General features: G+C 42.1%; 1 protein-coding gene across 1 annotated transcript in view; it reads right to left on the reverse strand.

Annotated features, from left to right (window-relative positions):
- The window catches only part of LOC116885875 (protein sidekick-1-like), a 369013-nt gene that overhangs the window by 343445 nt on the left and 66 nt on the right, over positions 1 to 25502 (reverse strand). The window contains exon 2 of the mRNA XM_032887199.1: positions 25328 to 25460. Coding sequence (XP_032743090.1) covers positions 25328 to 25460 — 133 coding nt within the window. The remainder of the gene's footprint in view (positions 1 to 25327; positions 25461 to 25502) is intronic.

The raw sequence follows: 25502 nt of genomic DNA on the forward strand, positions 1-25502 counted from the left end.
ATAAGCAGGAGACTGGTAACAGAATAGGAGAGAATATTTACATAGCGAGCATAGTAGCAGTATGTAAAGGACTCCCTTGATTCAACAATAACAACATAATTTTAAAATAGGCAAATAACTTGAATAGACATTTTTCTAAATGGCCAACAATCATAGAAAAATGCTCCACATCATTAATCATTGTGGGAATACATCAAAATCACAGTGAGATGCCACTTCGTATCTTCCAGGATGAATAATGTAAAAAGGAAAACACATTTTGTCAAAACTGTGGAGAAACTAGAACTCTTGTCTATTGCTGGCAAGAACGTCAGATGATCCAAGCCACCCTGGAAAAGAGTTTGGCAGCCACTAAAAGAGTTACAGGGCTAGGAAGATGGCTCGCTACATAAAGTACTTATCCTGGAAGAGTGAGGGCATGTGTTCACATCTCAAGAACTCACAGGATGCTGGAAGCAGTAACATCCTACAGCACGATGGGAGGGAGAGACAAAAGAAAATGTCCTGTGACGCTCACACACCACCTAATCTGGCTTCTGCAGCAGTGAACAACAGAGACTGTCTCAAACAGGGCAAAAGGTACGGACTGGTGCCTGTGGTTGTCCTCTGAGTTCCATATACATACTTTGGCAAGGATATACACAATCACACATATAAAAATGAACACAGAGGGTTGGGGATTTAGCTCAGTGGTAGAGCGCTTGCCTAACAAGCACAAGGCCCTGGGTTCGGTCCCCAGTTCCAAAAAAAAAGAAAAAAAAATGAACACAGAGACACAAGTGTATGCATCATAAGCAGAAACCTGGGGGATTTTAAGTATTTATTTTTATTTTCTGTGTATGGGTGTTCTGCTCCCATGTATGTATGTGCACTGCACGCACCACTGCCCTCGTTAGCCTGAAGAGGGCATCACATACTGGGGAGCTGGAGTTAAAGATGGTTGGTAACCACCATGTGGATCCTAGGAACTGCACCCAGGTCCTCTTGACAACAAATCCTCATAACTGCTAAACCATCTCTACAGCTCCCAGAAAATACTTTTTTAACTTAAAAATGGAATTTTAGACCCAGAAATTTCAATGTCAGAAATACACCAAAAAAAAAAAAAAAGAAAGAAAGAAAGAAAAAAATATTCCAACAAATACATCAGCATGCACGTTAACATTATTGATAATGACTGAAGGGTGGAAACAATGCCAAAGTCCATCAACAGATCAATAAACAGGGTGTAGTACATCCACACAACGGAATACTGAGCCATAAACAGAAATGAAGCATTGTCGTGCACAATATCCACAAGCCTCCGAAACATGATGCCCTCTGACAGGGGCCAACAGAAAAGGCCTTATATCACATTTCTTCACTTACATGAACTATTCGGAATAGGTAAATCCATACCAAAAAATGCCGGTTGATTGTTGCTAAGAGCTGGAGGAAGAGGTCGAATAAGGAAGGATTATTTAATGGGCATGAATTAGGAAGTGAATAGAAGCAGTTACTGCAAAATACTCAGAGTGTATCTAATGCTACCAAACTGCTCATTTCAAAATGGCTAACTTTACCCTATGTGAGTCAAACCTCTGTGTGTGTGTGCACATGTGTGTGTGTGTTATGAGCGCGTATAAATATGTGTGCCTGTGTGTGCAGATGCATGAGCACATGAAGACCAGAAGACTATGTTGAGTGTGTTTTTCAATCACTCTCCAGATTATTTTTGAGATAGGATCTATCTATTTTGGCTGGACTAGACTGCCAGCAAGCCCTAGAGGCCCACCGGCTTCTCCAACCCTGGGGTTATAGTCATGTGCTGCCTTGACCAGATCAACTGAGCCATCCCTCAGACCCCGAATCTCAGGTTTAGGTTGTTCTTTGTGTTCTCCTGGTACAACATGAAGAATGTTTCCTTGGAAAGCAACTTCCAGGACTTTAAAATGTAGTGTGAACTACCTGGGGGAAGGGAAGGTCAGCTTCATACGCTTCATTAGATTGACCTAATATCAGCCAAGAAGTTCTGAATGGTATGCCTTGGGTTCAGCCTCCAGAGCCCTGTGGCACAGCTCCACTTCGGGAAGTCACCCAGGGTATGTCATCAGTGCTCTTCTCTAAGAAACCTGGTACATTCTGAAGAAATCAACTCAAATTAAGTGACCCAGAAAATCAAAGAGGACATTGTAAATCATTTTCACTTTGATTTTGAGGCTTCTACACACTCAGAAAATACTACAGTATCTATCATCTGGGTCAGGAGTTTGGAAGGGCATTTTTGGGTTTTGTTTTGCTATTAAGATTTGCAGTTTCAAATTTTTTTCTTTGGCACATAGTTTTAATATCTAATTTACATGCCAAGAGCCCTTAGTTGATGAGCCCTGAAATTGTCTTAAAATTTGAGGACTTCAACATATCCCTATAGTAGCCCAAAAGTCAAATTTCAGATGAAACACAGAGATGCTTCAAGAGATCCATTAATTGTATTGGTCAGAGTCTACGGGCAACGTTCAAGTTTCACAAGGCTTAAGTTAAGACTGCTTGCTCTTAGCTGACTCCTGTGGAAGCCACACTTTGCCTGACAACGTACTAATTCCTTTAATTCCTAAGAACCAAAGTCACTATCTTAAAAATTGTGGGCACGTTTAACTCTATACTTAAATTTGCTCTCTTTATATAGGTAGCAAAAGCTACATGACAAGTCTTATTCATTTTCTTTTAACAAGATGGGTAGTGAGCAAATTCCATACTTCGAACAGGATTTAGTCTAGGATAACCACAATTAATACTTAAACAGATCAGATGCTTAAAATATATTAGACCTCTGACTGTAATCTAGGAAGACCATGAGCTCACATTGCAGTTGGATTTGAACTGACTTCTAATGACTTATTTGTGAAGAACAAAGACTAGTCAAAATGCCTCCTCTGCCTATAGGGGTTTGTGGATGAGCCTAGGGGAAAATCAATATTTAATAAGGTACTTTTTGAAAGAATGAACTTTGGCTCAGAAATGCACAAACTGGAATACTAAACAGTAATTTACAGTAGCATGACCTCTTACTCTATATGATACAGAAACACACTTTCATTTTGCTTGTAGGAGCTTGCTCCATGGAGTTCATGGTAGGTACAAAATAAGAAGGAACAGGTGAAGCCAAATTATGGTGGCACATACCTAGTACGCCAGCACCGAGAGGCAAAGGCGGGCTTGCCTGGCCTACATAGCAAGCTCCAGGCCAGAGCCACAGCTACATTGAGACAGACAGACAGACAGACAGACAGACACACACACACACACACACACACACACACACACGCTGTATAGGTAAGAATTAAAATAATCTGTAGCTTCAGAGAAGAGAGAGATCTGAAAACTGGAAGTAGATCTCCAGACTGCTGAGACCGGCACCAAGTATGAGGAAGAGCAGTGACATGTGCATAAAGCAGTCCCCTGAGCTGTTCAGACTCACTCATCAAAACAGAAATGGGGAGGAACCTAACCGGGACAGACTCTCAAAAGCCTGAGGGCTGAAGACTGACTGCCATACCACTCCATCACCACCAGTTCTAGGTGATCCATCAGGCAGGTAAATCCATCTCCTCCCAAAACAAAGGCAAAAAAAATTTTAAAAGATTGATTCTGCTAGGCCAATGAAAAAGAAAAGAAAATTCTTGCTATAAAAGAAGAAATAGTTATGACAACAGAGAAATCCTATTCCAGAAATGTTCCAAACATTCTATTCTATTTCCTTCATTGACTGCAGCTTCGGATTCAGGAATATGAGTAGGCAATCAGCAGAGCGGGAACATGCAGGCCACTACTAGATAACCTGGGAGAGAGGGATGGATCATCAGTGTAGCATACAACAGACAAACAGAGGACAGGCCATCAGACCGTATGTGCATGTATCCAACAAGTTGTGAGCCCATCAGACAAGATGCCAGAGGGCCTACCACTTCCCAGAAGCATGGCTGCTCTTTGCACACCAGCCCAGGACACAGCTGTAGTGGCAATTTTGGAATTTTGCTTGCTTTTAAAACACAGAAATATGGTAAGGATATATTTTGTTTTAATCCCAGGCGTGGGGATATGGGGTTGCTTTGGATCATCTGCAGCATTTAATGATGATTTGCCACGGGCTCTAGCATGTGGCATAGTTTTGCCAGCTGCAGATAGTTTCTGTGATTGTATAACCCTTGGAATTCTGGGAACTTCTCAGAGGCTATATAAGCGCTAGAGCCCCAGTGGGCAGGGCTGGTAGTGGTTTATCTATCATGTGGCAGGGGTGGTTGCACTTTGTGAGTAGTTGCACTCAAAGAAGAAACAAAAGGAAAAAAATTAGATTCAGGTTTCTCTCTCCCCTCAATCTTTCTTCCTCTCCTATCTAGTGATAGTGATAGGTGAAATGGAGGGATAAAGGGTGGAAAAAAAAAAAAAAGAACCCACAAAGTAGCAAAGACCAGCTACACACAGCAGCAGAGGGTATGGATGGGTCACACTGAGCATTTAGCCACACTCTAAACACCATCCCACTGCCAGAGTCACCGTGCTCATGGTAACTTAACAATGGGGTTGTTGTGCTCCCAGTCCCCACCCACATACCATTCCCCTCGTGACTGTCCCCCAGGATGGCCTTGGACAGACCCACAATGGTAAGCAAGTTCTGTGACATCTCGGCCCACGTACATCACTCTCGGCCAGTTGCCTGCATCCCAACTTCAGTTCTATCCCCACTGAAGCCCCAATCACAAGAAGGATCATCCTATCTGGTGACTTGAATTAAATGTGGCTCCAATATTAACCGATTCTGGAGGACTAGGAACATACACAGCTCTGGCAAGTTTCCATACCCAGCCACGAACACTGCCTTGATTAATCAGATGGCAAGGGAGATATGATAGTTGAGTGAGACCATCAACAAGAAAAGAAAATCTGTGACGTGGGTTGGAAAAGAGGGGAAATGTTAACACAGAGAGTAGAACGAGCAAAGTATGTGAGCGGGTGACAAGACGGGTGATGACAACTAACACGCCTTCTGTGCACTTAATTTTAGTTGAGGAAGGAGAAACACATTAGGGACTCATTTGATCTGATAAATGAATGAGCACAATAATCACTGTGATTTATTAAGCAGGACACCACACTAAGTACTTTACATGCATTATCTCTTCTAATCCTTACGAAAACCTCAGGAGAGATTAACTTCATTTTATAAATGACCTCCTAAAACCAGACAAGTTACAGTACTCACCCAAGGTTACACAGCTCGTAAATGTCAGGGGCAAGGGTAGGTTACAACACCAACACACTTCATCAGAGGGCTTTAAAGCATTTGTCCGTGTGCATGTGCATGTATGAGGGTGCACGTGCAGACAAGAGATCAACCTAAGGGTCATTCCTCATGACTTTCTTGTTGTTTGTTTGGGGAGTCAACAAATCAACAATTCAGCTAGGCTTGCAGTCAGCAAAACCCAGGACCTACTTGTCTCTCTGCCTCTCCAGCACTGGTATGACAAGCGTGTGCTATCATGTTCAGCTCTAAGAAAAATAAATAAAACATGCTTTCTGGGCCTTGGACTCAGGTCATTTGCACAGTAAACACTTTCCAGAACCCAAAAACTATTCTATGTATAGGTTCCCACAAGATACACTTCTACGTCCTGCTGGGAAATGATCTCTCAGACACACTGAGTGAAACACAGGCACACGTGCTGGAGTCCACCTCTAGGGTCACAGTGTGCTGCAATTCCTCTAGGGCTGGGGAGGCAAGGGGTCCACAGAACACCACTGAGCAAATATTCATGAAGCTAGGAACCATGATCACATGAAGCAGAGGGAACCATGCAACCAGGGAGGAGAAAAGCAGAGTTTCTTGTGGCCATACATTTATATGGCAAAAACAGGCTAACCTAATTGTTATTTTTTGTAATTAGTATTACACAGTAAAAACAATATTAGTATAAAAAAAAACAAAGTTTTGTGCCAGCCACATGGCAGCCCGACGACTATCTGAGCTCAATTCCCAAAACCCATATAAAGACAGAAGAGAACCAACTCCATAAAGTCGCCCTCTGACCTCTATACAAGCACTGTGCCATGTGTGCAACCGCTCACATACATAAAATAATTTTTTTAATTTCAAGTTCTGAATGAAAAGATAATTCCATCTCCTTATTCTCCAAAATAAGAAAGACTTAAGAGCAGCCAAAGTGGAAGGTGAAGGGAGGATTTGCTCGGTAGAATAGCTCTTGTCACACACGTATGAGGCCCTTAGTTCAATCTCTAGTACTGAAGGAAGGAAGGTGGAAAAAGAAGCAAAGAAAAGTATTTTTAAAATATTTATTATTTGTATATTGTGTCCATGCATGCAGATACCTGTGGGAGCCAGAAGAGGAGGTCAGATTGTCTAGCGTTGTAGTCACCACCAACGGTGAGTGACCTAGTGTGGGTGGGTGCCGGGAGCAGAGCTCTGGTCATCTGAAGGATCCACAAGCATTCTTAACTGCTGTGCTATCTCTCCAGCCACAACGCATGCCTCTCTCAATAAAGCGTGCTCTACCTGTAAAGGTGCCTATTAACACTGCTCATATGCTGAACATGAAATAAATGTGTTGCCACATATGGAGAGGAAAAAACAGTTCCCATGAACAAGGAGAAACTAAGAAAGTTCGCTGGGGGTGTGAAAATGAATCACAACGTCAACTTCCCATCAGTATAGCATATACCAAGATAACCAACTTATAAAGCAAGAGGGCTATTTAGACTCACGGTTTCAGAAAAGAAAACTTTTGAGTGTAGAGTGGAACACCAATGTCCTCCTCTGCACTGCCCCCACATACATAGTCACACGCACATACTCCACACGCTTCCATGCACACAGCATCGATATCTATGGGGGAAAAAAGAAAAAGGGGGAAGTGGAGGGAGGAAGGGAACAAGGGGAAGAAAAAGATGGACTTGTTCCTGGTCGCTAGTTAGTCTGGGAAGGAGAAAGACAATAGCAAAACTCAAAACACATGACTAATTTCACTTGCAAGAATTAAATGACTAAAACCAACGTAAAGAATCAAATAGGGCCAGCCAGATACAGCAGGCAAGCACAGGCACCGCAGGTCTAACAACTGAGGGCAATCCCCCAGAATCCACATGGTAGGAAGAGAGAGCTGACTCCCACAGTCATCCTCTGACTTCCCGAGTGCACCATGGCACCCCCTGCACATGCATGGCTCCTTCTTTCGCCCGAAAAGCTTTGTTACAGTCTCACATTTGAATTGTTATTCAAAGTTGTTGCCTTACTCAGGAAGGATCGCCCTCTTTAAACAGTTTGAAAATCATTGGCTCAAAAAAGAAAAAAAAAAGCAAATCTGGAACATTTTAGCAGAAAAGGAAACACTAAAAACCAAATGTTCAAGGGGGAGAGAGAGCAGAGCATCATCAGGCTGCAGGGATCTGCAGGGCTCCATACAAACGAGCTAAGAAATACCAGGATGAAGAAATGGGAAATGGCGGGGTATATCCACTCTTACCAGCACAGTTATCAATAAATAAATAAATAAATAAATAAATAAATAAATAAATAAATTTTTTATGAACCCAAGGCCAATTGTCAACTAGAGTAGCGTTCACACCTGATGCTCTAATTTACATTGTATTTGTTATACCCCAACTTTTCAGCACTATATGAACACACACATATTCAAATTTAAGCTCACTCCTTTCTCATGCACAATGATGTTTCAAATTTGTGTGCACACTCCTGGAAAAACTTGAATGCACTAAATGGGTTCAATATCAGTGTTGTTATTGGGAGAATTTGACACCAGAATCAAAAAGATTACACAGGCCTAACCAGAAATCAATGGTACAAATGTGTTTATCAATCCATCTTTCAAAGGAGATTTTTGTTCTTACAAAGAGCCTATAAAGAGAGTGCGAGCCTTTTTCAAGTAGATGAAAGAAATAAGGCCAAAAATAAGTTAAGTTCTCTCAAATAGAGGGATTCTTTTTAAAATACCCAAATCCCAGCTTCTCATTCATCCACTCTCAGTGAGTAAACCACATTCTTCCCCAAACCCACAGATGTGCTATTACGGTAGATAATTCTAATTGCTTTTGTCATTAGAAACATAAAATATTAGGAATGCAGAGACCAATGTCATAAACAGGCTGGCCCATTCCTTAATCTCAGTCCATCACCTTATAAACTAGTAACATCTCAGCCATTTCCACTAATATTACATTCACATTAGTTTTCTAACCTTTATGCTTTTCTACTAGACATAATGTTCTTATTTTAAAGGTGATCAAAGCTTATTACAAAATTCAGAAAACAGAACAATACTCTCCAAGAGATGGAAGGGAGAAATCTGAATTCAGAGGAGGCTCAGGTCACTCCTAGGGGGCAGTCAGTCCAGCATAGAACTTAGAGCCAGGGGTCTGGTGACAGTCAACTCTCTATCAGATATCATCTTAGTGTACACAGCGGTGAACATAAGAAAGCCTGCCTCAAACAAGGTAGAAGGTAAGAACCAACACTGGGCTGGCCTCCATACCATCCCTGGGTCTTGCTAGCCAGGTAGTCTAGACTACTTGGCAAGTTCCACACCAGTGGGAGCTCCTGTCTCACACAAAAAAAGAATTCACAATGCCTGGAGAACACTCATGGTCTGTCTCTGGCCTCCTCCACAGGCAGACACATTTGCACAAGTATGCATCCACAGGTGTTACATGCATATGCATATACACACACAGTCATACAAAGACACATACAGAAAAGGGACAAAGCTCAATGCATTAAGAAAACTCAGTAAAATGACATTATATTATATTATATTATATTATATTATATTCCTATAATCTCACTTCTCAACTAATGTTTTGGACTGTCTTCTCATCAATTAGAGCCATGTTTATGTGCCTTGTCTTTTTTAGTATCAGCATGGAACTGTAGCCTTCTTATATGCTGCAAGAGCAACTGTGAAAGAAGCTAGAAATACATAAAACCTCAGTATCCTGGTCAGGGTGACCTGCTGTGGACTAATCCACAGAGGAACAGAAAATTCCAGCCAAACCAGTTTTATTCCCATATGAGAAAAAAGAAGTCAGAGAGGCCTAGCACTATCTACATGTCCTCTCTAACTGGTGTTATGGCAATCCGGGACATAATCCAGAAGCCATGTGAAATTTTGCTTTGGGGAGTGGGGGTTGCCAGTAGTATCTATGGTATAATTCAGCTGAAAACCCAAGAAACAGCAAAGTAATCATAGCTTTAAAAAAAATTAAATAAATAAACTCAAGAGGCTAAAGAGATGAGATGGCTCAACAGATAAAGCACCTACTGTGAGTGTGGAGATTAGAGTTCAGATCCCCAGCACCAATATAAAAGACAGTGGGCCAACACCCAGAGAACAGAGACAGATCCTGGGTGAATGGGGATGGCAATCAAGGAAGACCCCCTGCATCAACCTTTGGTCCCCAGACACCCATATACACATGAGCAGACATACATATGCATGTGTGCACACATATACATGCAAGCAAACATTGAAAAGAACTATAAACTCAAGATTTGAAGTTAAATTAGAACTTTAAATGTTCTATCTAGGCATAGCTGCACAAGCTGGTAATCCCAACACTTGAAAGACTGGAAGAGGAGACTCTAGAGTTCAAGGCCAGCTTGAATTAATAATAAGATCCTATCTCAAAAAAAAAATTAGAACTTACTATAAAGTATCCATGCACTGTTGATCGATTCTTCAAAGAACATCAGAGTCAGAGATGCAGACCATCCATGGCATCCCAACATATCATACTAGATTTCAGCAAAACTCCATCGGGAGTTAGTGAGAAATCAGGAGGGAAATGCTACAAAGGATGCTAACTTTCTACCTAGCTCATCACATTTCTCCTTGCAAGTGAACCCTAAGGTGCCACTAGTTTCCCTGTGAAAGTCTTGACCTCCATGATTCCATGTACCATACAGGCCACATATGTGCCCCCCCCAAAAAAAAACAAAAAAACAAAAACCGCCAGTTCCATGCAGAAAAACGAAATCAATCAAACAAACAAACAAACAAACAAACAAAATCCAACCAACTTACCATTATAGCTTTAGCATTTCATATTTCCTTTCTCACAGTGGAATGAATATATGAATTAGCGCTACTCACAATTATTAAGTTACATTTTAGTTGAAGCAAATTATGTATAGTTGCCAGCTCTACTAGCACACACCTGTTATAGCAGCCACTCTATACTGAGGCAAGAGAACCCCAAGTCTTGCTACCTGCCTGAGCTACAGAGCAAGTTCATACCAGCCTGGGGAACTTAGTGAGAGCCTGGCTTACAGATAAAAGACATGAAAGGCCTGGGAAAACTATATAGCTAGAGAAACTATAGGAAAAAAAAAAATAAGGTGAACTGTGGCACTTCTATTTATACTATAATGAGCTCAAGAGTTGTGAGCATCTGCTTAAAACATTGTTTAAGTGTCAACAGTATCATTTGCTATACATAATGGATACGGTAGAGAATGAACAACATTGAGCTAATTACCACATACTTTTTTCCATACTTTTTCCTGGCAAAAAATACAATCTGCTATCTAATGTAAATGCATAAACTACATTGTTGCTAGCTATAATCACCACATTGCAACACTGTTGCTAGCTATGGTCACCATGTTGTGAAGTGGGTCTCTCTAATCTATTACTCCTTCCAGCTGAAATTATGTATCCTTCAACCAACATCTCTATTGTTCCACCTGCCCACCCAACCCCACTACCCCTCCCACTCAACCATTTTGTAGTTTAGGAGTAGGAGATGAATTGGTGCTAGATTACCTTCATTCACCACCAGATACCTAAATCTACAGATACTCCAGGCCCTTAAAGATAATGATATACTGCATACAGTTTTTCCTAAAAGACTTAAATAATCACATTACTCGTGAGACCTAATACAGAATAAATATGATGTAACATGGCCTTAATATTATGTTGCTTAAGAATAAGAGGTGAAAGAATATGTGAATGTCTGGTAAATAAGCAATTTTTCATCTGTGGTTGTGGTTGGTAAAATCCATGGATGTGAAGGCCCTTAACACTGGCGGCCAACAGTGCTGACTCTTGTAAACCACAAGGTGACTGTGAAAATTTAAGGTTGGTATAGATACATTATTTCCTATCATTTAGCTACTTAGACCTCAGTCTCCTGGGTTCAAGTTCTTTCTTCATGAGATACATCTTGTAGTAGCTCCTCTAAGGAAACTCTATGAATGATCTATTTCGTGTTTATTTCACTCTTACACTTGAATGTTGCTTATATACATACAGATTTCTAGACTGGTTATTTTTCTCCCTCAATACATTGAAGATATTTCATCATCTTCTATGACAAACGCCTGCCATTTCAAGCATCTGCTTACCTTAGATTAGTTCTGTCTTCTTTTCTAGTGTTTCAACTACAGTATATCTAGGTATAAAACTGCTTTTCTCTTTCTTGGGGCTCATTGTGCTTCGTTCCAGGGTCTGACAAGACAGCTCAGCAAATAAAGGCACTTCCTATGGATGCCTGATGACCTGGGTTCAATCCCAGAACCCCACATAATGATGGAAGGAGAGAAAAATTTTCCTATGACCTCTACACAAGTGCCATAGTATGGACACCCTTGTCCACATACATCATACACACATACACACACACACACACAAACACACACACACACACACACACACACACACATATATATATATATATATCAGCAAAAATATAATTTTTTAAAAATCCTGGCCATTATGTCTTCTAGTAGTATTTCCTCCTCTCTATTTTCTCTTTCTGGAAGCTCATGGAAGATGATATTGAGCTTCCTCATTCTAAAGTTCATGAATCTTTACCACTCATTTTCTGTCCCTCTATCCCTCAGTACCATATTCCATCCAACCAATTTCCTCAAATCTCCTTTAAAAATCAATAGTTTTCTGTTCAATTATATCTGCTTGGCTGTATAACCCACCCATTGAGGTTACTTTTTAAAATTTAATGACCATAATTTTCATTTATAGAAATCCTACTTGGTTCTTTCCCAAATCTGTGTGATCACTTCTAATCTGTTCTTTCATCATGGTCTGTTTTTATCTCCAATAAGTTCAAATAAAGTCATCTCTTTCATGGGCCCCAACATCCCTACCCCTTGAAATACAATATTTTATTTGTAACATGTGCCAGCTCTCTTTCATGTCCTTGTGCGGCTGGGACATGCCTCTATTGCAAGTTCATCTTTATCATGAGCTTCCTTTGCAAGAGTCATGGCTTTTCATTCACTCTACAAGTCTACTTCTCACTTTGGCGGACTCCATGGTTCTAGACCATATTTCGTACTAATTTCTTGATGTAAGAGTTATACACACACACACACACACACACACTAAATTTGACACACACCCCAGTTGTAAGTTTCAGATTTTAAGAGAACTTTTTTCTCCTAGTTGTCACAACCCCCAGAAGACAGCAAGTTTCTGTGTACTTTCTCAAACAAAAAGGCTAGGTTTTTCAGTCTCATAACAGAACAGCATACCCCATGAAGGTTTAATGTCAAGGGCTTCAATTCCACTTTCCAACATTATAAAAACTCCAGGCCAAGTCTTTTGCTCGTTTAGAAAACACCCTATCGCCTTCACTACTCCAAGTCCTTAGGTCCTGTCCCAGGTTTGAAACCAACAGACTTCAAACTCCTTAGTATTGCCCTAGTACAAAGTTTTCTTCACATTTCTGGCACCTGGGAATTCCATGGTCATTCAGGGTAAGAATGTGTTTGATTGTTTTGGTCATATTTTGTCCTCAACTCTGTATTCACAGCAGGGTAGGGATTTGAGGTCTCTACATCAGCTCTGGTGGTAATATTTCTGATACATTATAGTCACAAAATATAAAACTGAAGTAATATTAGAGAATTGTGATGATACTTCTCATTTAACCAGATGACAGCAACCCATATTTCCTTCCAGGTCTTGAGATTCCAAACTTAGAAGGAAAAGAAAGTATTTCCAAGGCATTATCAGATCATCTCATCACTATGCACTCCAAATACCCAAAGGTTTTTCCTGGAGATTGTCCACAGTAAGAAAACATACCCAACTCTACTTGGTCCCAGTACATTCATTCTGCAATCTGATGTGTCCTTTTAGAATACTGTCCTTGAAAAGATCACCATTTCCCATCACATCAGCAAAGCCAGGAGCCTTTTTTTCCTTTTTATCAGTCACATCTCTACAGTAAAAATATTCCAAATGTTCTATGCCAGTACCACTCCCCTGTCAGCTGTTTGTTATTTCTATATTATCTCATCAGTTCCTATCACCACACTCTTTCCCCCCTTTGCAATTCATCTGGTAAACCACAGCAAGGCTACTATTAGTATAATGGCTCTTTAGTCATTTCAATTGTTCACACTGCCACTTTGCACTACAGTGACTCATTAATCCTCAATACTATGGGGGCAGGGAGTGGATAAAGCGTGATTCTTGTCTACTGACGTGTCAATAGCAACAGCAATGCCTAACACTTACTGACTGGATGCTATGCACCAGGTAAGATCTTAACACCTTAGATCACAACAACTAATCCTCACAACATCTGTATGAAACAGGTAAAATTAATAAACAATTCTTCAAGGCAACAAAACACAGTTTAAAGATGATTAAGGACTTGGAGATGGCTCAGTGGACAAAGTGTTTCCTCCACAAAGTGTTGAGGGTTGAGTTTGTACCCCCAAAACCCATTTTAAAAAGCCGAGTGTGGTGGCATGCACCTACAATCCTTGTGCAGGGGAAGTGGATCCAGCTCAGTGGTCAGTGAGTCTAGTCGACTTGGAAAGCTCCAATTGGTTCGGTGAGTGACCATTTCAAAAAAGAGATGGAAAGTATTCGAAGGAAGACGCTCATTATTGACAATATTGACCTCTGGTCTCCACAGGCATGTGTGCACACACACACACGGAGGAACATGTATATAAGTAAACACACTTTGCAGGCTAGTCTTATGTCAACTTTACTGTAGAAAGCCTGTGGGCATTTTCTTAATCAGTGATTGATGTGGGAGGGCCCAGCCCACTGTGGATGATGCCACCCCTGGGCTGGTGTTCTTGGGTACTTGGGGACATGGTATTTTGCCACAGCAATAGAAACCCTAACATACAGACACACAGACACACGCACACGCGCGCGCGCGCGCACACACACACACACACACACACACACACACACACAGATTAAACAGCCCACCCAAGGAAGCACAGCTACCAAGTAGTTGAGTCAGTTTTTGTTTCTGCCAAGGCCATCCTCCTAAGCAATACGCTAGTGTCTCCACAAACAGCTATACCCAGAGCTTAGGCGGCCCCTCTGATTCAGAGCTTAGTTCTGAACAGCTGTCCAGAAGCTTCAGGGAACTCCACACTAATGTGTTCAAAACTCGGATCATGACCACACTGCCCAAGCAAGGGTCCAAGCTCAGGGAAAACCATGCTCATGAACTAATCTTAGAAAGAGGCCTGATGTAGCCTGTGACACTTCCTCATTCACCACCAATATGCTATCCAGCTCTTTGTGCCCCTAAATCTTAAACCAGCCTCACATCTCCAATACTCTAGGCCCAATCCACTACTTCCTTCCACCTCTACTGTCCCTGTTTCTCGATCTTCTATAGGCATCAGTCTAGTCTTAGGTTTGAAATAAACTGGAATGCTTTATTTCCCTTAAGATAATAATCCAAAATACAAACCTAACCCTAGCAAAAGAATGCTTGTGGGTAACCCCAACTGAGCAGGTTGAAGCAAACGATCTGCAAGTCCTAGGCGAGCCTAGGCTACATAGCAAGACCCCTCTGTCTCTGCCTCTGTCTCTCTGTCTGTCACTATCTGTCTCTCTGTCTCTCTGTCTGTCTCTGTCTCTCTGTCTGTCTCTGTCTCTCTGCCTTTCTCCTCTCTCTTTCTCTCTCTCTCTCACACTCACACACACACACACTCACACACACACTCACACATACACACTCACATACACACACTCACACATACACACTCACACTCACACATACACACTCACACTCACATACACACTCACACACACACACTGACACTCACACACACACACGAGAAAAAACAGAGGATGGTATTTGATGGTGCAGGTGTATCTGTGTGTTCCTATGACTCCAGAGCCTCCTATGTTCCAGCATTATTCCTGAGCACTCGCTCCTGAAGCAAAGGTGAGCCCTTGATGTACCCAAGTGTCAAGGTGGCACCCTGCTAGGTACTTGTGACTCCCTTGGATTCTTCCAATAAAATCTCCCTTTTTTTTCCTGAAGAAATTCAGGCTGAGTTTCTAGTTTGCACACAGGAGACTTCCCTAAGAAAAAGACTCCAAAAGAACCAAGATGACAGTTAAATGGAGGGTAAGGGGGATAAGCCTCTGAGGCAGATACAAAACATATTCTACTTAAAACAAAAGTACCATCATCCAGCAAATACATAAATATGCTCGATGTTTATAATCTCACGACCTCCTTTCAAAGGTGTTACAGAAAATGCTTTAGGGTAAAGCCATGTTTGTTTATCTGTTTAATGTTCTGCAAAAATTATCACTGCTTACACTGAGAGCTATGGAAACGCTGAATAAAAATATGGAGCCGAAGCAAGGACCACACAACGACAGAAACAAACTATCAGGTTACATCCCTGGAAGCTCATGGACTTAGGAACGGTTGATAACGTACGCTCACGTAAAGTAAATAAAAATCTTTTTCTAGTGGCACGGTACCGCTATTCGGCTTGCCGATTATGATCTTACATTGCCAGGTATTATCAATTCATGATGTTCTTAGTCCAAAAATGTAAATATAAGTATACTGAGAGATAGTGTGCCAAAGAATTAAAAAGTAAAGCCGTGGAAACAACTGCATCCTATATCAACACCTTTTCTGTTGCCATCTGGTGGTTCATGTATAAATTCAATACCACCAGGCATTTTATGGAAGAGCTTAGTCAGGAAGAATGTCGGTCTCTCCGGCATCACACCGACCAACTAGAGAGTTAAGCTACAACCGTCAAGCTTCACTTTGAAAAGTGGCCCTTTCTCACAAGGAAACCATGAATATACACAAAATAGCTCAAGAGAATGCCATTCTCAGCTTAGAATGACCAGTTATACCTGCGTCATACACAGTCCCTTCCTACCCCAAACCTAACAAGTATGCCTAGATTCAGTAGCTAAATTACTACCACTGATGACTATCAGGGTAACTAAGTGCTGACGTTCCCAGAACTCATCCATTCTCTGGTTACTACTAGTATTTTTATTGTTATTTTACAAAGGCCATTCATCTTCCTAAAATTAAGCTTCCAAATATCCCATGGTAAAGAATCAGGTATAGAGAGTGCACACAGAACATTCTGAAAGAGAGAAAAGGCAACAAAACATTGTGCCTGAGGACAATTTTGCCCATAATAATTACTTCCATAGTTTGCTGTGGCTAAAAAAGCACACATCCTCTAAACGCAGCCTTATCCATTTTAAAATAATATTTTTTTTAAACACAGCAAAAATCTAGCTGGTGAGTTGGCTCAGCAGGTAAAAGTATATAAGACTGACAACATATTTCCCATTCCTAAGAGTTGTTTTCTGGCCTTCCTCCACAGGTAGGCTGGCCATGAACATGCTACCACATGTGCTCAGAGGTATGCGTACATATGGACATGCATGCATATATGTGTGTGCATGTGTATGTGCACATACACACATTAATAATAATAATAATAATGGTAATAATAATAATAATAATAAATTTTTAAAACCAGTAAAATAAATATATTGCAGAAGGGCTAGAGAGATGGCTCAGAGGTTAAGGGCACTTGCTGCTCTTCCAGAGGAACGGGAATCAGTTCCTAGCACCCATATCAGGAGGATCACAACCCCCTGTACTTCAAACTCCAAAGAATGCAGTGCCCTCTTCTGACCTCCAAGGGCACATAAACACACATGTCGTTCATAAATATGCATACAAACACTACTACTTTTTTTAAAGTACTGCAGAATCCATAATCTTAACAAATGTTCAACAAGCTAATTTCCACAGATCAGCCAATTAATGAATTTACTTGACTGACAAGTCAGTTGTCAAAAAACTTGAATTATTTAATTGATAGCTATTAACTTCTCTGGACACTGTATATCAATGGAGTGGCAGCTAATCGTGTAAAAAGTGAAAAATTATTCTAGACCTAATTTTGAGTAATTTTTAAATTACTGATGGTCACTGTCCAGTAAATCTAAACATCCTCATGGCCATCATTATTCCATCTCTGTTTAAATTCCTCTCTGCATTAATTGCCACCAGATTTAGATTAGTCATGCTCTTTCTTCTTCCAGCCATTTAGATAAATAAATGTCTCCTACTTTAAGAATATTTATTTCTCCAAACTTCAGGCTTACACTGATAAATTACAGCACTAATTTGTTTTACAGAACCTAAAAGTTTGAGCATGAACCATTTTCAAGCTGTAGTAAATCCATCACGTGTTAGACAGCAGCACCTACAGAGAAATATCACATTGCGCCAGTTGTCTTCGACACTGTATATATACCCTGACAATGGTAAAATGAAAGGGAGCAGTTCCTACAAGCTAAGACATATGGAGTTACAGAACCCCAGACAGCAGGCACACTCAGAGACTCTAGAGACAGAGTGAAAGGATATCAACACAGAAGAGAAGGGAATCAGAGCAAAACAATTGCAAGCATCTACTTACTCACCAGTCTAAGATCCAAGATCCACCACCATCCACCACCACCACCACCACCACCACCACCACCACCACCACCACCTTTTACAGGTAAAAAATCCTCAGGAGAAGCTAGTAGACTTCTCACGCTGCCAGATGGCTTCAGAATGAGATAAAAGCCAGGGCTACAGACACTCAGCCCAACACATTTTCTACCTGCCTCAGCCATGTTTCTAGGAAAGCTTTAGAGAAATTATTCTCATTCCCAGAATACTCACAGGAGATGGGGCCAAGCTGATGCCATAGTCTCTGGCTTTAGAACTGCTTGTCAGGGGGCCAAACCTTGCACCTACTAGAATAGCAAAGGTATAAACATCTAGCAATGTTTCCTTGAGTTGTTTCCATGTTGCTACTGCTGCTGCTGTTTTGTTTCTAGATAGTGGGAGGAGAAAACAGTGTTAATGTAATAAAGCTGTAAAATTAATCATTTCTCCAGAAGGGCTCGGGTGTGACACCTGTAAGCAGCAGGAAGGTGTCTATCAAAGAGGGACAGACTTCTGCATTTCAGAGATCCACTGAAAAACTTATCAGCAATGATTTATATGTGCTACCATGGATGGCAAGAGGTGCCAAAGCAACGCCTCTAGCTGAGAAAATATATTCTCGCCCCAGTATTAAGATTACAAATATTTACACTCTTACTAAAAGAGATGCAAAACTTGGGGGTAATTCCTAACGTCTTGTAGAAATGCTGACATCAAATTAATCACATTAGAGCAAACTATATGAAATTAGAATGCCCATATGCATCGCTGCTTACGGGGAATATTTAACCAAGTAATAACATGTATATTAAAATTTTGTTTTTAAATAGTCCCTCGATGATCTATAGGACACACCTTTTGAACTATTTTTGTAACCACCCTCAGCTTCACTCGACTGCCAAGCACAGGACTTATGGGGTCCTCTCTCTCAATACTGCTTTGTTCTTAGAAAATCCTAAGTCAGAACCTACACAAATCTCAGTGTTTCTCCTCACCCTGGGACCATCCCACAGTCTAATTTTAGTGAGTGGATCTCACTAACCTGACCTCTGAGGACCCCAGAACAAGGTCAGAAAGAGGAGGCAGAAAGGCACCATACAACCTAAAACCCCAGTCCCCTGTGACAACAAAGACACCGGGACTCCTAGAATGGAAACATAAAATGTAATTAACTGCAAAGCTTGTATCACTTAGACACCAGCCTCATTCACACACTCCACTTTGTCTGAAGCCAGGATTCAGGATCCAGGACTTCCCAGCTGGGTACAGTCCCAGCAGGAGGCTGAACTTAACTGTTTGTTGTTAGAGAACACACATGCTACAGCAAAGCACTAGCCAAAGGATCTATGTACACTCTCTCTACATCTATAAGCCTTAAATTCGATGTACTTTAAAGTAGAAAAAAAGAATGTTTCCAAATGTCCTCCAAGAAATGGCATGCTCGCTCCTGATGGCCCACCTGGGGGTGGCAGCACACTGCCCACTCACCTGAAGTTCAAATTAAAGTATTAGAAAGAAAAATGGATGGGGTGAGAGAATATACCAAAGTGACATCCATTTTATTAGAAGACAGGGTTTGGGTACACAGAAGATGGTATGCACACTTCTTTTCTCCGCCCTCCAAATTCTCTAAAGTGACTTTCACTGGTTCATGGTCATGGCTGTGATGTAAGACTGAAAGTCACAGACAGGTCAGTGTGTACAATACTTAGAGTTTCACTCGCCATCTTTCTGCACCATGGTTCAGCCTGCTTTCTACTTTCTTTTTCCCTTCCAACAGCACAGGCTACAGAGAGACTCAAGCTATGCTCATAGATACTGGACCATGCCTTTCTCTCAGGCTTTCATCCTGGAGCCTTGAGAAAATCAGTAAAAAAAAAACAAAGTGCTACCTTCTCTCAAGTGTTTCGGGGACTTGTGAGATGGCTCAGTGGGCAAGGGAGCTTTACCACAAACCCAATGACCTGAGGTCAATACCTAGAAGCCTTATGGAGAAAGGAGAGAACTCACAAGTTGTCCTCTGACATCCACACTAGTGCTGTACATGTACAGACACACTCACACACAAATGTTTAAGGAGGCTGTGTGAAGAATAAACATCCTTGGTGCTTGGTTCATAAGCAAACATTAAAGGAGAGCTACAGGTGGTAGTATGCAGACTGCATAGAAGGGCGTTTACCTGATCAAGTTAACTAGTGGCCCTCTGTTAAATGTGCAGTCTAGGGAGATTTGATTGAGTGTCTGAGCACTAAGTACAAACCTCTAGTAAAGCAAGGTGGTCTGGAACCCAAGTTCCAGTTCAAATTCAAACTACAGAATTGAGGGACCAGGTCAGAGGGTAAGAAGAGAGAAACACAAAGCACATCTGGACTAATGGAGGACAATGGGAGCTCAAAGGGAGGCTAGACTTGCAGTGACCTCAATTAACAATGTTTTGTTATTTCTCCATCAAACAAGTGGCAGAAAGGATAATTAGCAGACCTCGCCCGCAGCTGGGAAATGTCATGAGGGAAGTGGCTCAGACCACAGGAAAACAGGGTAACAGTGCCAGTGAATTCAGGAAGATTGTGGGATTAGCAACACAAAGATAGAAAAAATAGAATATGGGAATCTCACATGCAAAACCCTTTTATAAAAATATTGTGTATGCTTTTTTTTTCCTGAGTGAATACCTGTGCACCACATGTGTGCAGTGCCCTCTGAGGCCAGAAGAGGGCATCAGATCTCCTGGAACTGGAGTAAAAGCACGACCATGTGTGCTCTTAACCACTGAGCCATGTCTCCAGCACAAGGAACCTTTTAAAATGTATTCTAAGACCTGGCAGGTCTGAGGTGAAGCCTACACAACTGTATTCTTTAATTCCACTAGTGATAAACTGGGTATGGTGTCATAAGTATTATAGAAGCACAGAACTCAGTTCAAAGTCATCCTTAGCTACACAGTGAGTTTGTGTGGGGAGCCTGGGTCACAGGAAACTCCATCACATAAATAAATGTCACTAATGATTCTAATACAGCCCTGGGAGAAGCTCAAGTCAGGAGCTAAACAATTTCATTATCAAGGAACACAATATAAACTAAAAGGGCTGATTAGAAAATGAGCCCAAGACCCATGAACAAACACAGGTTCCAGGGCCATAGAACAAACACAGGTTCCAGGTCCATAGAAGCCACATGAATCTGAGGACTTGGGGACAAGAGTAAAGGAAGAATGGAATGACACAGAACAGCATTTCCCAAACATAACTAATCATCAAAATCAACTGGGGAGTTCGAAATCCTACTGTTTAGTCCAAACTTCAAGTCAAGGAAGCCCAGTAGTAAGATCCTGACTCAAAACTCCAGGAGGATCTAGTGTGCAGCCAAGTTTGTGAAACACTGGGTTGGAGAAGTTTCCGGAAAGTCAGCTGGTAACTGGAGTGAGACAACAAAACAATGTAGCCAGGGACTGTTAATTGACAGTGCACACAAGAGAATCACCTGAAAAGCACTTGGTGGCTCACAGAAAATCAGCTTGTCCTGCATTCTCAAAAACGTTCCACTTGATGCTGATCCATACCAGTGTTTGAGAAGAGCAGATCCGAGAGACTGGAAGTAACATTTTATTTTGAGATGGGGTCTCTCACAGAGACCAGAGCTTAGAAATTCTGCTAACCTGATTGGACAAGCCTCTTCAGGGGATCTGCCTGCTTCTGTCCTACCCCTCCTATACTGCTAGCCCAGGTCACCCCTATCCCCATGATGCACCCCTTGCCTCAGAAGCACCCTTTCTGAACCATACTTGGTGTGCAGCATAAAGAAAGTGTGCATTGCCACCTGCCTTCCAGAAGTAACAACTTGGCTCTTTAGAAATCCAGACAAGTCCTGAACAATTAAACACACACCGATAAGCAGAATATAGTGGGAAATTCCATTTTCATGCATAGGGGAAGAAACTGCAGTATACACTGAAGTTACACTCACAAGATCCAAACCTGGTGCTTCACAGTATAGCCAGAAATATATTTTCTATTTGTAACTTTGGCCGCACATACATAACTTTTAGTAATTATGTTGGCCTCATCATCTGCTATAGAAATCAGGACCAAACCAACCCATAGGATGTATCCTAAGAGGAAAAGCCTACAGAGGAATTAGGAACAGCCTAGATAGATGAACAGTATCAATATGGCATTATGACAGTTCCAACTTAGTGGTAACTGTTCCATGCAAAATGTTACATTTTGTCTGATAAGATTCTAGAGAACGCATTCCTGTGCATATGACCAACTCATCATCCCATCAGAAATCTCCACAGCGGCACCGGAATTTTCATTTTCAAGATACATGAGGTTTTGTCAAATGGTGACATCTCCTCTGTAATATGAATTTTCAATACGATATAAAAGATGATGGATATATTACACATTTCACATAGCACAAAGAACAGAAACCTGCCGATGAATTTAAAATTTGTGACAACCTATTTGAAATTTTACATTACAAGATCTGCATACTTTCTTGCACCATATAAATGTAAAATGGGTACCTGTATTTTTACTAGCAAGAAGGAATTAAAAGATTTTCTCCCCTTGAAAAGGCTATTGCCTCAGTACATGCATGGATAAAAATTAATGATTCCACTAACATTGCAACTGTGAAAGGACAATTCCTTACGAGGCCTGCAAGTTGCAGCTGACAAACTCCGATATACTTTGAAACAAGGGCTCTAAGTGGTCTTTCCCACAGCTCAAAGTGGTTTGCCCATCTTCACGTGTACAGGTGATTGTCAAGTGATGTCACTTTTATTTTTAGGAAAAGAAACTGAACTCCATCTCTGAAGGTCATCCTAAATGATCTCAATTTCTTCACTTGAACCTGGCCTCTCTGACAACCTACAGATTCTATTTTACACAACCAGTAAACGCTTTTCCTCCCAGATAACATCCTTAGGTAAGAAGCGGCATCCAAAAAAAGTGTAATGAATATGTTAGGTGTGGAGGGGTTAAAATAACCAGAAACACTGATTTGTTTCCATATAGAGAACATGAAAGGGGGCATTTATCAAAACCTACTGGGAAAAGGGCTGCCACTTATAACATTAGATAAGCTTGAATAAGAATATTAAGTTATTAGGTACTTGGTAAGCTATCTCACTGGAATTTTGAAGTCAGATTTTTAAGTACTTACATTTAAATCATTGTTTTTCTTACCACACATAACTCATCAGCACATATAACAGAACACAACTATTCGTAATTTAAGTGTAATAGTCCTGTTTCCTGCAATCTCCAAATACCCAGTGCCTTACTGTGGTAAGATTCCAGGATACAAGCAATGAACTCCGAAGATAATTTGTCTAAACTACCAAGTGCAAACCAGGTTCGCTAATCTGTTTTAAAGACTCCATCAAAAGTCATGTTAACAGGATTATGCCCGATTTTTTGTTGTTGTTGTTGGTGGTGGTGGTTGGGGTTTTTTTTTTGTTTTTTTTTTTTTGTTTTTTTTTTTTTTTTCTTTTTTTTTTAGACCAGCGACCTCCCTGGGCAAGAGGAAGCTGACTAGCACATGCATGCTTCAGGTTTTAGCAGGGGAAATCCAGATTTAGGAGGGAAAGCTCTTTCGGGAGAGATTCCATCTCCATTTGCAAAAGGTCACCTAGAAACGCCAGATCCTCTTTCCTTCTTTTAGAGAACACCTCCGTATTCCAAACAGAAGCGAAAGGAAGGAGAAAAGCAAAGCCGGAAGGCAAAGCTGTGGGCTCTCAAAGTTTTGCTCCCCAGAGAACAAGGCACCCACTTGGGGTGAAGCATCAGTGCTGGGGGTAGGGGGTAGCCCTGATGAGAGGGAGGGAAAGAGCGGCTGGTGGTGACAGGCACTTGATATTTGAAGTCCACCGCGGATGTCACTCATCGTTAACAAGACTCTGTGGTGCAGACTCAGATAGGAATCAGCTCATGTTTAATCAGTGCAATAGGACGCGCTGGGCGTTCTTTGAAGCCACGGTGGCTTAGGGCTCAACTTTAAAGGTTCTTCCAGTGCTCCGATAAAATAAAAAAGAAAAAGGGAAAAAAAAGAAAGAAAAGAAAATGCAATACACTATACACAGGGCGCATTCTCCAGCTTCTCAGCTACTCGGTGCCTGCGCTCCGATTGCAGCGCAGATTAGAGACACACCGCATTAACCCCTTAACTGCCTCCAGACCTAGCGACCGCATTCCTGACCTGGTGATTCAGAGAGTAAGGAACCTCAAATGCTCGCCAAATTCCAATCACGCCAAGGGTAACCCACAACCCCGAGGTGACTCCACACCGCAAACACAAAGTCGACCTTAGGGGAATCCACCCCAGGTGGCACGCACCCCAAGCATCCACACCAAAGGTGTTCATTCCAAACAGCACTCATCTATAGAGTCCATCCAAGGTGTGCGCACCCAGAGTCCGCGTCAGGGTAGTCTACTCCAGTAGTATCCATCCCAGTGTACACCCCAAAGATATCTCTCCCTAGCCCACTCCAGACTGAACATACCCCATAGGATCCACCCCAGGACTGTCAACCCTAAAGTCCACCAGGGATGTGTACTCGTATAATCTAGGAGATAACCACTCAAACAGTCCACCCCAGGGGTGTGCACTCTAGAATTTCACACCCCCAAGGCCTAGCCCAGATGTGTCCATCTATAAAGTCCACCCCTGGGATGTTCATTCCTAACAGTCTATCCCAGGTAATGCCCGCTTCAAGACTCCATCCCAAGAGTGTGCACCCCCACAGTTCCGTCTAGGGGTGTGCATCCATAGGTCACCCCAGAGGTATCACCCCAAGACTGTACAACTCTATACCTCAGTCCTGAGGTATCTACCTGCAAAGCCACCTCAGTGATGTCCATCCATAATATAGTTCACCCCAAAGGTGTCACCCCAAGATTGTGCAGCCCTAAAACTCAGTACAAAGGTACTCATAACATTACCCATCCCAGATGGTGTCCACAAAGTACACCCCAAGATTGTGCACCCCTCAAGCCCAGCCCGTAGGTGTCCACCTGCAAAGTCACCTCAGAGATATCTATTCATAATACAGACCAAGTGGCGCCCCCAAAATCCACCCAAAGGTGTCACCCAAGATTGCGTACCCCTAAACATCAGTCTAGAGGTATACCACTTGCAAAGTCACCTCAGGGATTTCCACTCATATTATAGTACATCCCAAAAGACGTGACCCTAAGACTACGCAGCTCTGAAACTCAGCCCAGAAGTGCCCACTCACAACATAGCCTATCCCAGCTAGTACCCACAAAGTACACCGCGGGGTGTCACCCCAAGATTGTGCACTCCTGAAGCCCAGCCCATTGGGGTCCACTTGCAAAGTCACCTCAGAGATGTCCATTCATAATATAGACCAGGTGGCTCCCCCAAAGTCCACCCCCAGGGTGTCACCCGGGGGACGCCGGCTTCAGGAGACCGCCCCGGGATTGCGCACCCCTAAAGCCCACCCACGGAGGCACCCATAAAGTCCACCTCCGAGTGTCACCGCGTTCAGGCCCGCACCTACCTTGCGCCAGCGCCCGCAGCAAGTGCAGGTGGAGCAACAGCAGTGCCCACCACCCGCGGCCCGGCCTCAACTTTGCCGACCGCCGGCCCGCGCCCGGCCCGGGGGTCCTGGGTGCTGCGCGCAGCCCGGGGCGCTCGGGGTCGCAGTGGTGACCAGTCCGGCTTCTCCGCGGCCG

Source organism: Rattus rattus, chromosome 16, assembly GCF_011064425.1.
Source record: "Rattus rattus isolate New Zealand chromosome 16, Rrattus_CSIRO_v1, whole genome shotgun sequence".
NCBI lineage: Eukaryota > Metazoa > Chordata > Mammalia > Rodentia > Muridae > Rattus > Rattus rattus.